The following is a 12,230-nucleotide window of genomic DNA, read 5'->3' on the forward strand; positions in this document are numbered from 1 at the left end:
CTGGGCTTTGCCAGCAACCCAGGGACCGGGCGGGAGCCTTGGCCTAGAATCCATGCTCCTGGGTTTCCTGCCTGCTGCTCCCAGAAACAGCAGCTCCCTCTCCATATGGGGCAATTGATCTGCACTGCCGGGGCCAGAACTCTATTCAGCTGCCCTGAGGGCCATCCTAGGCTGGCAGAGAGGATGCTGCGCAGGAGCTGGTGTGCCCGTGAGGGACTCCAGGGTGAAGTTTAAGCCCTGGGTGGAGCAGCAGTTTCCATGTGAGTTTGAGCACCTGTGGTGCGTCATAGCCCCATCTGTGACCTGGGTGGACCCTGGAAAAACCGGGAGAGCTGTGAATCAGATGCCTGCAGAGAGGGCTGGGAGCTCCACGGGAGGAAGGGCCCTGCCCAGGAATTGGTATCCCCTGCCTGCCCTTCCTGGCTGGTACCCTCCGGCACCCTCCTCTTCTCTGGCTGTAAAATGGGGACAGGCCTGGCACAAAGATGAAAGGAGGAAGTGTTTATAAAATGCCTACTCACTAATTAGTACCTAAAAAGACAGGGTTAATGGAAGGGGAAGCAAGGATGCAAGCAAGGACAGCCTCCAGCGCCCATTATGGAATGGCCACCGATGGCAGGGAGGCGCTCCTGGGGCATGTTTGTCACTTGGGATAGCACCAGGGAAATGAGTCAGGGGACCTGTCACTGCTTCCAGCATCCTGTGTGGCCTTGGACAAGTCACTCATCCTCTCTGGTCGATAAAATGGAGGACAGTAGTGTTCTTACCCGGCAGGGTTGCCGTGAAAGCTCATGAGCTCACAGGCCAGGGGATATTCTGTCCCCTGGATGTCACCTGGATGTCAGGCAGGAACTCGAACCCTCACGGGCTGATCAGGATGAAGACACTGCAACATTACTGGGGGGCAACATAGAACGACACATACCTATGACATGTATGTCCCACCAATGGATTCAGGGCCACAGTTGGAGGATCCTCCCTGGTCAAACCCCAGGACTGCTTGTAGGGATGGGGGAGCCAGGACCGTAGTTCAGGAAACATGTGGGAGGCTTCCCTGGAGGGCAGGCAGTAGCCTCCTCTGTGAGGCCGGATGACATCGGTACCTGGAAGCCAGGAGGCAGGAGTGGGGAGTGAGGTGACTCTTCGAAAGCAGACAGCCCCATGCCTGGCACGTGGGGAGCACCCCGTAAAAGAAGGTATTAACCTGCATCTCAGCGTGCTCACCTGTAAAATGGGGAATAAGATATAAAAGAGGGAAAATAAAATGAGGGTAATAGTTATTCCCACTTCAAAATGTTGATGTGAGGACTGATTGAGTTAGTCCATGTAAATCACTTAGCACAGGGCCTGGCATATAGTAAATGCTCAATAAATGTAGCTGGTGCTGTTATTATTACCATTACTATTATTAATATTATTAGTCTACACCATGAACAATAACTTCCAAAGTCAAAGGATAAGACTTGAGGCTAGCTTCCATTTAAAGTCGCCATTAGTAATTCATGCCTGGCCTGAAGGCCACCAGGACTGCTGGAGCTTTTTGGGAACCCCTGCTACCAGGCAATCTCCACCTTTCTCCTGTCTTGGGGTGGGCTTAGGCTCCTGAGGAGACTCCCCTGCACCCACTTCTGCCAAGGTCACAGCCCCACAGTGTTTTCATTGCCAGGGACCAGGGTACATGGAGAAATGTTGAAAGTGAGACCACCTCCACGAGAAAGTCAAGTTCAGTTCCCTTGGAGGTTGGAGCCTCTATTCCAGGAGGAAGTCTTCCTAGACTCCCAGAAGGAGGTTCTGAGATTATGGGCATGTAGTACGCTGTCACCAGGGGGTGGCATCTAGAGAACAGGTGGTGGGCAAGCTTTGTCTGCATCCCTCGGGACATTCCAGGCCACTGCACCTGGATGTGGCAGGGTGGACTTTGAGCCTGGGTCTCTTGGCATCACCTGCAATACTGTGGTGGAAGCATAGTTTCTGCTTCTGCACAAACCTCCAAGAAGGAGGCTCCGGTGAGAAACAAGACTAACTGTAACTGAAGCTGTGTCTCAAGGGGAAAAAGAGAGGGAGAACTCACGGAGGGAGACAGGATGAGTGATCGTGGGCTTCGGCCCATCACTTTAGCACTGACCTGGTTGTCAATGGTCCCACTGATAGCGGTGCCCTTTCTGCTGCTTGGCTGAGAGCTGGGGTGTAGCTGGTGATGACCAAGGCTCCCTGTGTGGTCCCGGGGACTCAGAGGCCCAGGCCCACTCTCCCCCACACCCTGTGTCCCCTGTAGTCAGCATCCTCCCAGAAGAGCAAGAGGAGCCCAGTCTCATCCTAGAAGATGTTGGCCCTCACTGGGAGGAGGATGAGCACCAGGAGGTGAGCAGCAGCCCGCAGGGCTCAGAGGCAGCTCCAGCTGATGAAGAGGAGAGCGCGGTGGTGCAGCAGATGCCCAGGTGGGAGCCAGAGAAAGCCCTGAAAACAGCAGTGCTTGGGGAGATAACAGGCACACGGTACAGAATCCCAAAGGTATAAAAGGGCATAGAGCGGGCACCAAGTCTGCCTCTTCCTCCCTTTCCCTCCCACCAGACACCCATCCCTCTCCCCACGGGCACAGTGGCTGCCAGCATCTCCTGTACCTTGCCAGGGCCCATCTGAGCATATATGAGCATGGATTCCTTTCATTTTTTGTACAAAAGATAGCCTATCACAGGTACTGACCTATCCGCACCTTGTTACATTCATTCAACAACGTACCTTAAGATCTTTCCACATTTAGTACGTGGAGATCATCCTCTTTTTTTTACAACTGCATAGTATTCCATCATATGGATATGCCAGAATGTATTTCACCTGTCCATTCTTGATGGCCATTTAGGTTGATTCCAAAATTTTATTATTATAAACAGTTCTGCAACAAGCACTCTTGTCCACACGTCCTTGCATGTGCATGTGTGTACCCCCTGCAGGACACATTTCCAGAAGGGAGTGGCAAGGTCCTCGGGGAAGGGAATGTGTCACCGTGGTCGTGACGTCTGGGTCACCCTCCACAGGGGCTGAACCATCTTAGTTCCCACCTGTGAGCTGGGTGATAGCTGCTCAAGCCAGGAGGCCTCAGGTCCTCAGGCCCATGACCTCCACTGCAAAGATGGGGAAACTCAGGTCCAGGGAGGATCAGGGGCTGACCTAGGGTCAGCACCAGGACAGTTGGGGGCCTGCACCAGCCCCTGATGCACTGAGGGAGCCCTGTTGCTAGAGAGAAGCTGGGGCTGCTCAGGCAGGGCTCCCCAGGTAAAGTCTTGGGTGGAAAATTAAGGTCTGGTCTCAGGGGGGGAGGTCACAGTCCATCGTACTGAAAATGGGGGTCAGGAGGTGGATTCAGGGTACAGCTACAGGCGACCTCACCTCCTGCCTTTGACCTCAACTCAGGGAGCTGCCTCAGATTCAAGAGGAGAAAGAAGACGAGGAGGAGGAAGACGGAGAGGAGGAGGACGGAGAGGAGGAGGACGGAGAGGAGGAAGGAGAGGAAGAGGACAGAGAGGAGGAGGACAGAGAGGAGGAGGAACCTGAGTAAGGACCCGTGCCCCTGGCTGAGGGGTGGCCCAGGGAGGGGCTGCCAGGGCTTCTGGGGTGAGGGTGCTTTTTGTCGCTCACGGGAGCTCCTCCCTTTGTTCCGTGCCCAGTTCCGCTGGGCACTGACCAGAAAGGCTGAGGCAGTGCTGGGGGACCCCACTGTGCTCATAATGACCTTGGGATTCATAGTACGTAATACTCAGCGACCACCTCCACGCCACCCACACTCACACATACAGATGTAGAATGCACCTCCACGGGGTGGGGATTTTTTTGGGGGGAGGTGGTACGCAGGCCTCTCACTTTTGTGGCCTCTCCCGTTGCAGAGCACAGGCTCTGGACGCGCAGGCTCAGCGGCCATGGCTCACGGGCCCAGCCGCTCCACGGTATGTGGGGTCTTCCTGGACTGGGGCACGAATCCGCGTCCCCTGCATCGGCAGGCGGACTCTGAACCACTGTGCCACCAGGGAAGCCCCGGGGTGGGGACTTCTGTCTGTTGCCTTCACTGCCATGTCTCCAGAGCCTAGAACAGTGCCTAGCACAGTAGACACCAAATCAGTGCTGCTTGAATGCATGGAAGCATGCACGGACCCATGCAGTGGGCGCCCAGCTCTCCCGTGTGATTAACAAAGCCAAGGCGCAGAGCTGTCTCTGTCCCTCAACACCCTCCCCAACAGTCGGTCCCCAGTGGTTGCCTTTGATGCCTCTTAAGGCTGCCCTGGATTTTGCTCTATCGTCCATAATGGTTGATTCTGTATCCACATCCATAAAAATTTCAACATCAAAACACACGAAAGAATTCAGTTCCAGTAAGAGCTTAAAAATGGAACTCAGAAACCTCTAAAAGTTCTAATCAAGCTTGCCAAGAGACTAGATCTTAATTATTCCCACCACTAAAAAGAAGTGATAATTAGGTGACGTGGTAGAGTGCTCATTACCGCTACAATGGCAACCGTATCATAATATACAAATGTATCGTCATGTTGTACACCTTATAAAATGTTACATATCAAATATATTTGAATAATAAACCACTAAGAGGGAGATGATTCTGAGCAACGTGGGCTGGACAGAAGGGCAGATGGAGAGGTGGATGCACGTGGAGGTGACGAGCAGATGGCTGGATGCCTGAGTGGAGTTAGGGGATGAGAGGCTGGACCAGAGATGTAAAGATGGGCGTCTGAGCTCATAGACGGAATGAAAGTGGGGTTGGAGGAGATGCCCGGGGAGTGAGTGTAGATGGAGGAGAGGCCAAAATGCCAGATCAGAGGCCAGGGAGATGAGGAGGAACCAGAAAGGACCAAGGAGGGGGAGGCGCCCATTGGGGGTAAGGGAAGTGAGAAGGGTGTGAGGCCTGGAGGCCCAGTTGGAAAGTGTCTCAAGGAGGAGGGAGTGAACGGCTGCCTCGCGAGCAGCCCGCATGTCCCGGGAAGAGTGACAGCGTAGCTCGTGGAAGGGGTGGGAGATGATCCTTCAGAGGTGGTGGGGCCAGATTGTGAAGGCCTTGAACTTGATTTCCTGGGAGCAATGGGGAGCCATGGAAGGTTTATGAGCAGGGAAGTGACACAGGCTGGCGGCTGCATCGTGCAGAGACTGAGGCAGGAGGAGCAGCGTGGTGGCTGTTGCACCACAGATCAGGCCAGATGGTTTAACCTGTCCCCTTGCTCCATCCCCCTTGTATTTTTCCCTGTCCCTGTCCCTCTGCCCTCTGCGGTACCCCCGGCCCATACACTTCCTCCCTGTCCCTTTGGCCATGGCCTGAGACAAGGTAGCATCACAAGTGTTAGGAGCACAAGCTTTTCTTCTCTCAGCAGAGTGACCTGGGCAAGTGGCAGATGGGCACAGAGCTTCTGCCTCCACATCTCTAAAACGGGGGGAGGGGTTGATAACAGCCCCTCCGGAGTGGTCAGAGGGCTGGCTGTGAGAATGGATGCGGTAGGACCTGGTGTGGAGTAAGTGCTCCATCAAAAGTCACCCATCTTCTCATCCCTACTGAGGGTCACTTTTAGTCCCAGTGAGGAAAGAGTTAAACCATGAGGACACACAGGATTTGGGGGCTAGAAGCCTGCTTAGTGTCATCTACTTTGAGTCTGCGCTTGCCCAGTTCACCTATAATCTTTCCATCCTCAGCAGGAGGCCACACAGCTACTTGATTGCCTCCAATGACAGGGAGCTCACAACCTCTCAAAGGCTGTCCATTCCATCCATATGCACCTCTGACTTAGGAAATTATTTCTTCTGCCAAAACTATGGCTTCTGTAACCCGGTCCTAATTCTACCCTCCAGGCCTCTCCAGAGCCAGGATGTTCTCATTAACAGGTAACTGCCCCTCCCCTAAATGAAGACCTTAGATGCTGCCTGGCTGCATTAGTACAGTTCTGTTTGCCCCCTGCTTTCACCTGCCTCTGTGTAGACTGCAGAACTCTGAGCTGTTCCGCCACCAAACCCGTATGCCCAACACATAGGTCTGCAAATCCCTTTATATGTCACAGCTCCTGAGCTAAAACACTGCTTGAAAGCCAGTGAGCCAATATTCACACACACAGGCACACGCACTAACTACACACGTGTTCTCTGCACAGTACACACAGACACACACACACACGTATCTGCACCGCACATACACACCTGCACACAGACACAGCCACACATGTTGGGTTATGTGCACACTCATGTGTAGGCAGGGCACTTACACAGCCTGCATACATGCACAAACACACACGGGCACATGTGTACACACTTGCACATATCCACACTAGACACAAGTGCATACATACAGTTACCTACAAACACTGCAGGCACACACAGGCTCATACAGATGTTCACCCAGAGCTTCAAACTCAGGGCACTTTGGGGCCTGGGGCCCCAGGTAGGGACGAGGGCCCTGTGGTGACAGAGCCAGTGATCCTAGGGCCAAGGCCAGAGGGTGTCAGGCGTGGCACAGGTCGGCTGGGCTGTCACTGGCTGGGGAAGGATGCTTTTGCCAGCTTTGCGGAGGCACAGGGGTTACTGACAACGACGCACAAGCCCTGGTAACAGGCAGATGGTCGCCTAGCGACCTGGTCTCTGCTGGCAACAGCTCAGCTTTTCATAGCAACGGAAGCCTTTTGGTCCCCACCTGGCCTCCCTGGGGCCACATCCCCTCAATCTGATTAGAAGCAGGAAGGATTGGTGGCTCATCTAACACCCGAGCCACACTGGCTCCAGAGCTGGCCTCACAGGCTCGGGGCTGGGCTCGGGCTCCCCCAATCCTCCACTGGCATGCACCGACCTGGGGCTTGGAATGAATGTCATTGCCCCCAGCTGAACTCCTGCACCACGGGCGTCCTTGTCAGCAAAGACAGAGAGACCCAAGTAGGTGGCTGCTTCTCCCTAAGGGCTCCCCTCCTTCCTTCTTTCGGGGCTGGGGTACCGGGTGAAGAGTCTGCTGAAGGCAACAGTGAGGACCTTAACTTGGGGGCTCAGCCTGTTTTGTGACTTGGGGGAGGACAGTGGGCTGGTAAACTCTTGCCAGCTGGCTGTTGCTGCTAGTCCCCACACCTTTAACTCGGAGAGCCAGGACCTCTGGGATGCCCACCTCAGCCAGTCTGTCTGATCCTCTACTTGGAAATCCCTGGAACTTGGGAACTTTCCAGAAGTTGATGGCGTGCTGCATCTGGGCTGGTCAAGAGGGCGCCTCAGCAGGCACCAGGCATACTGCCAACCAGGGGCAACATGATTTGGGGGTACATGGGTCCCCAAACAGCCCCTGGTGGGGCTGACAGAGCCACTGTAAGGCTTGTTATGTGTCTCTGTAGCTGGAGATGTTTGTGCAAAATGTTGTGCAATCTATGTGGGTGATTCACAGAGCTGCAGAAGGCTGCCTCCTCTGGGATTTATAATAATAATGACAAGAACGGTCATAATAACAGCTGTCACCTGATTAGCACTTGTTTTCCATGCCAGACGTTGTGCTAAGGCTCCTACTGGTAATCCCATTTCACAGATGAGAGAACTGAGGCTCAGAGATAACAGCCCACACATCCACGGGTGCCCTGCCAGCAAGCGCAGAGCTGGGATTCTGTCCCAGGTCAGGCTGGGCTCCTAAGCGGACACCTAGTACCACAGACAAGGAAAGCTGCTTACCAGTGTTTAGAGATGGAGAATCCAGATGACACCGGACATGGGGAGGTTTTTTGACTTTTCCATGAGCTTCTCACTGGCCCTTCTGACCTCATTCAAATAAGCCAGTCTGTACAGTACAGATTGGATGAGTCCTACCCATTTGACAGATAAGCAAACGGAGGCTTCCCGGGGACTTGCTTTCCAGGCCAGATTCTGGAATGAGCAAGACCCCAGGAAGCCTCTGACTGGGACTGTGGGAAGTTCATTTCCTGGGCCTTTGTGCTCTGAGAACCGAGGAGGCCCCTGCATCTGTTCCAGGGAAGGAGAATCCAGTCTGCCCCTCGCAGCACAAGCCCATCCCACGCTTCCGGGAAGGGCCGACTCCTCTGTCAGGTGTGGAAGGCACAGTTCCCATAATACTTTTAGAGGCCCCCAAGAACATTTTAATTTCTTTCAAAATCAGACCAAAAAATGAACTTTTAGATGGAAGAGAATATTTTAATATATAATGTTAACATATTAATCTTCATATGAATGCAGTCACAAAATGGAATTTTTAAAATATATTTATGGGGCCTCCCTGGTGGCGCAGTGGTTGAGAGTCCGCCTGCCGATGCAGGGGATACGGGTTCGTGCCCCGGTCTGGGAGGATCCCATATGCCGCGGAGCGGCTGGGCCCGTGAGCCATGGCCGCTGGGCCTGCGCATCCGGAGCCTGTGCTCCGCAACGGGAGAGGCCACAACAGTGAGAGGCCCGCATACCGCCAAAAAGAAAAAAAAAAAATATATATATATATATATATTTATGGAGGAAGGAGCCTGTGAAGGCTGAAGTGCCCAGACCCTATGAAAGTCATAATATGCCCTTTTCTTTAAGAAAAGCTGTTTCTTCCTGGGCAGGGTAGAGAGTGTGACTCTGACAATTCAGGCCCCTCACAATGGAAATGCGTATGCAGTGAAGAGAAATAAAGTGAGTGAGGTGCTTGAATCCTCCAGACACTCGCCTCAATCGTCCACGTCACCTGGGGCTGTGCAGACACTCAGAGGCAGGCAGTGGAGTATTAAAGACTTGGTGCTGGGGTCAGAGACACCCATCTTTTATCCGGGTTCCCCTGGTACAGGCTGTGTGACCTTGGACAGGCCATCTGACCTCTCTGAGCTTCCGATTTCTAAGCTCAGATAGGATCAGTCCTAGCTGGGCTCTCGGGTTTGTTTGGGTGAGGATTTGGTGAGACACTGTGCGTGCCATGTGCTTGGCCCGGTGCCTGGCACACAGCCCTTGGGAGCTCCTGTGACAGTATGATTGCTGGCTGATTCCTGCTCCCGGCAGCAGCCGCAAACTGACCGGGCTGCAATCCCGTCCCCATCTCCTCACCCACCTCAGCAGCGCTGACACTTGGCCCTCTGGGTAAAGGATGGGGAATGCCGGTTTTCTGGGCAGCAGATGCCAAAGAGCATCCTCCGTGAGCCCCTGGGCGACAGTGGTCCATGGCATGGGGTGAGGCCGTTAGGAAGCAGAATCTAATTCTAACCACAAAAATCACATTAGCCCTTGTTCCCAAGTCATCATTTTAACCCAGGGATTGCACACAGGCATCTCAGGGCCCAATTTAGTCTGGAGACAGGCTCTTTTGGATATTCACGTATTAATATAGATATTAATATAGATAGTACAGATGTTAATATGGATCTATTCATTTGGATTAACTGTCTGCATCTAGAGATGGGGAGGTCCCACCTTTAAAATGTGTAGTTCAGGCTCCTCTTGAAAATCAGCAGATCTGGCCACGGGACTCCCATTCCAAGCCGCGTGGGGTTGCTGACTCAGATGGGCACAGGTTCTTCTCTCCTTCCTACAGTCTCACCCCAGCCCCCATCACTCATGTATGCCTCTGCCTGGGCCAGGGACCCCTGAAACATTCAGCAGTTGCAATGTGCCTCTGATCTCATGGCATGGAAAAAAACAGGGTCTGTGTCCGTGGTTTGTGTGATATGGGACAATTTGCTGTGTGATTTTGGCCGGGCCACTTGACCTCTCTGTGACTCAGTTTTCTCATACTCCCTGCTCTGCCTATATCCCCAAGGTTGCCTGGAGACTCTCAGAGGGGAAAATGCTGGGCATAGATTTTGAACACTCTACAGTGCCCTTTGGTCAGCCCCCAAAGGACAGTTCCTCAAAACCGTCCTCCGTGATTTTCTTTGCACTTGCTGTTCCCCTTTCCTGGACACTATTCCCTACCTATTCCCAGCTCGCAGGCCACATCCTCTGGGAAGCCCTCCTTCCTAGGCAGAATTGTGCTGTGCCCTTCACAGCTACTTACTCCAGAGTGTGACTCGGACTGGGAACTTGTTAGCAGGATGTGACATCTGCCACCTGCCCTGTGCTGGGAGCTTCAAGAGGGCGAGGACCTATCCTTAGGCGTCTTTGTGCCCCAGCTCCTGGCACAGAGCCTGGCACTCAGCACAGTTCAGGAAACATTTAACACCCCTAACCCCGGCCCTTCCCTCCTGCCCCCTCGCAGTCACAGTGTCCTGCTGGATAGCTGTCTGGAGGCGCAGGGTGGCGAGGACCAGAGTGAAGTAGGCGAAACTGAGCACCAGAGCGCTTCACACCAGGTATGGAGCAGCACCAGGCCTGGCGCCCGAGCTATCTCGGAGGCCTGGACTGGAGTCGGCGGAAGGGGCTGGGTCTTGTCCCCTTTGCTTACAGGGGTGGGGTTTGGCTGATGAGATGCCCACAGGACAGAGGTGAGCAGGGTGGTGCGTGCTGTGAGGCCCTGCTTGTAGCAGGGGTCAGATGGTGTCAGGAAGGGCCCCGGGTGGTATGGCCATGGGTGGGGAGCAGTGGGCTTAGACTCCAGTCCTCACGTGGCTGTGTGACCCTGGGCAAGTCACCTCCCCACTCTGGGCCTCAGTGGCCACCTCTGTAAAATGGGGCTAAAAACCCTTCCCTGGAGTATTGTATATAGTTCTATGCTGTGAAGTGTGGTGCCGGATGGAGAGTGCTGTGGTGGCTGTTTTAGTTGCTTTGTCCCCACACGTAGAGGGCTGCCCGAGAATTTCCCCTCATTACATATGACAGGTCCAGGTGTTGGGGCCTGGGGCTCCTGTGTGCACTGGATGCCCCAGAAGGTGAGCTGGAGGATATGACCAAACGGGCAGGGCCAGGACTAGTCTTGGGGCCCATCCTGAGGGTAGATTCCCCCCACAGGGGCTGGGCTGGACTAGGGCTAGGACAGGGCTTGATGGTCACAGCTTCGGTTTCCTCTTTATCTTTTGCAGGAGCTGCAGGAGGAGGCCGTGGCCGCCAGCTCAGGAGGTAGGTGTGTGGTGGGGTTGCATAAGAATGTCCAGGATGCTTTCAGGCTGGGGGCAGCCAGGGCACAGGGGCAAACCCTCCTCCTCTCCCTCTCAACTCGTCCCCCTGCCCCGTCCCATCCTCAGGCAAAACCCATTCTGCGCATCTTAGGGCCACTTGGTCAGAGCCTGATGATGTATTTCAAAGGCCTCAGGGGAATAGCACTGAGGCCCCCAGGACCCCAAGAGGCCTGGGGAAAATGTACTCCCAGCCAACCTCTCCTGCCAACCCCCTCACTGGGAACACAGCTCTCTAGGTTACTGCCTAGTGAGGATTTGGCTCAAATGTAACGTACCTGAGTGAAAACTGGGGCCAGAGCTCGCTAAGGGTGTGTGTCCTAGACTCTTTTGATTATTTATCACTCCCACCCCTAATCCTGAGAACTTCAGGGATGATGGGGACAGAGTCTAGGGCAGTGAGGATGTCTGGACACTGAGCCCTGGACTTGCAAACTTCCACAGGCCTCAAGACACTGGTGGTGCTCCACCTGCCCTTTGAAGCAGACAGACCATTTTACAGATGAGAAAACTGAGGCTCCATATGGGCAGCATTTGGCTCAGTGGTCAAGGTCACAGACCTACATTTCACTATTGGCTCCTCCCTCTTCCTCGCTCTGTGACCTGGAGCCAGTCCTGTGACCTCCCTTAACTGTGGCTCCCAAATCAAGAAAGAGGGGGCTATAATAGTACCTACCTCACTGGGTTGTTGGGCAGCGTGGGGGGTGACAATGCCTCACTGGAACTGAAAGAAGAGACCATAATGGGGCCCATGACAATGATGTTTGTGTCCCAGGCAGCCATTGATGGAAATGGGACTGGACCTGGGTGTCTTAACCCCAGGTGTCCTGATCCTGCTCCCGACCTGATCTTTGAAAAACATCCTCTGTTAATTTTAACCCAAATCTGCCAGAAACCTACTAAGTCTGCACCCCACACGGATGAACAAGACCAGGATCGCCCAGTTGCAGACTCAGGTTCCGTGGGGCTGGTTCCACCCCCTTCCCCAGGTCATTTGGAAGCAGGTGGCCTGGGAACCACACTTTGAAAAACACTGAAACACAGCCCTTTGTCTGCCACCACTCGAAAGTGTGGATCTTGAACCAGCAGCTTTGGTGTCACCTGGGAGCTGGTTAGAAATTCAGAATCCCAGGCCCCAGCCCAGACCTGCTGAACCAGAATCTGCATTGTTAACAAGATCCCTGGTGATTTCTCTGC

The 12,230-nt window shown here is 53.9% G+C and overlaps 1 protein-coding gene across 1 annotated transcript in view; it reads left to right on the forward strand.

Moving 5' to 3' along the window:
- The window catches only part of CNGB1 (cyclic nucleotide gated channel subunit beta 1), a 57,605-nt gene that overhangs the window by 12,815 nt on the left and 32,560 nt on the right, over nt 1-12,230 (forward strand). The window contains exons 12-16 of the mRNA XM_081216870.1: nt 2,276-2,438; nt 3,412-3,480; nt 5,842-5,874; nt 10,181-10,274; nt 10,941-10,977. Of these exons, the coding sequence (XP_081072996.1) occupies nt 2,276-2,438; nt 3,412-3,480; nt 5,842-5,874; nt 10,181-10,274; nt 10,941-10,977 (396 nt within the window). The remainder of the gene's footprint in view (nt 1-2,275; nt 2,439-3,411; nt 3,481-5,841; nt 5,875-10,180; nt 10,275-10,940; nt 10,978-12,230) is intronic.

The sequence above is a fragment of the Mesoplodon bidens genome, assembly GCF_964165515.1.
Source record: "Mesoplodon bidens genome assembly, chromosome: 18".
Lineage (NCBI taxonomy): Eukaryota > Metazoa > Chordata > Mammalia > Artiodactyla > Ziphiidae > Mesoplodon > Mesoplodon bidens.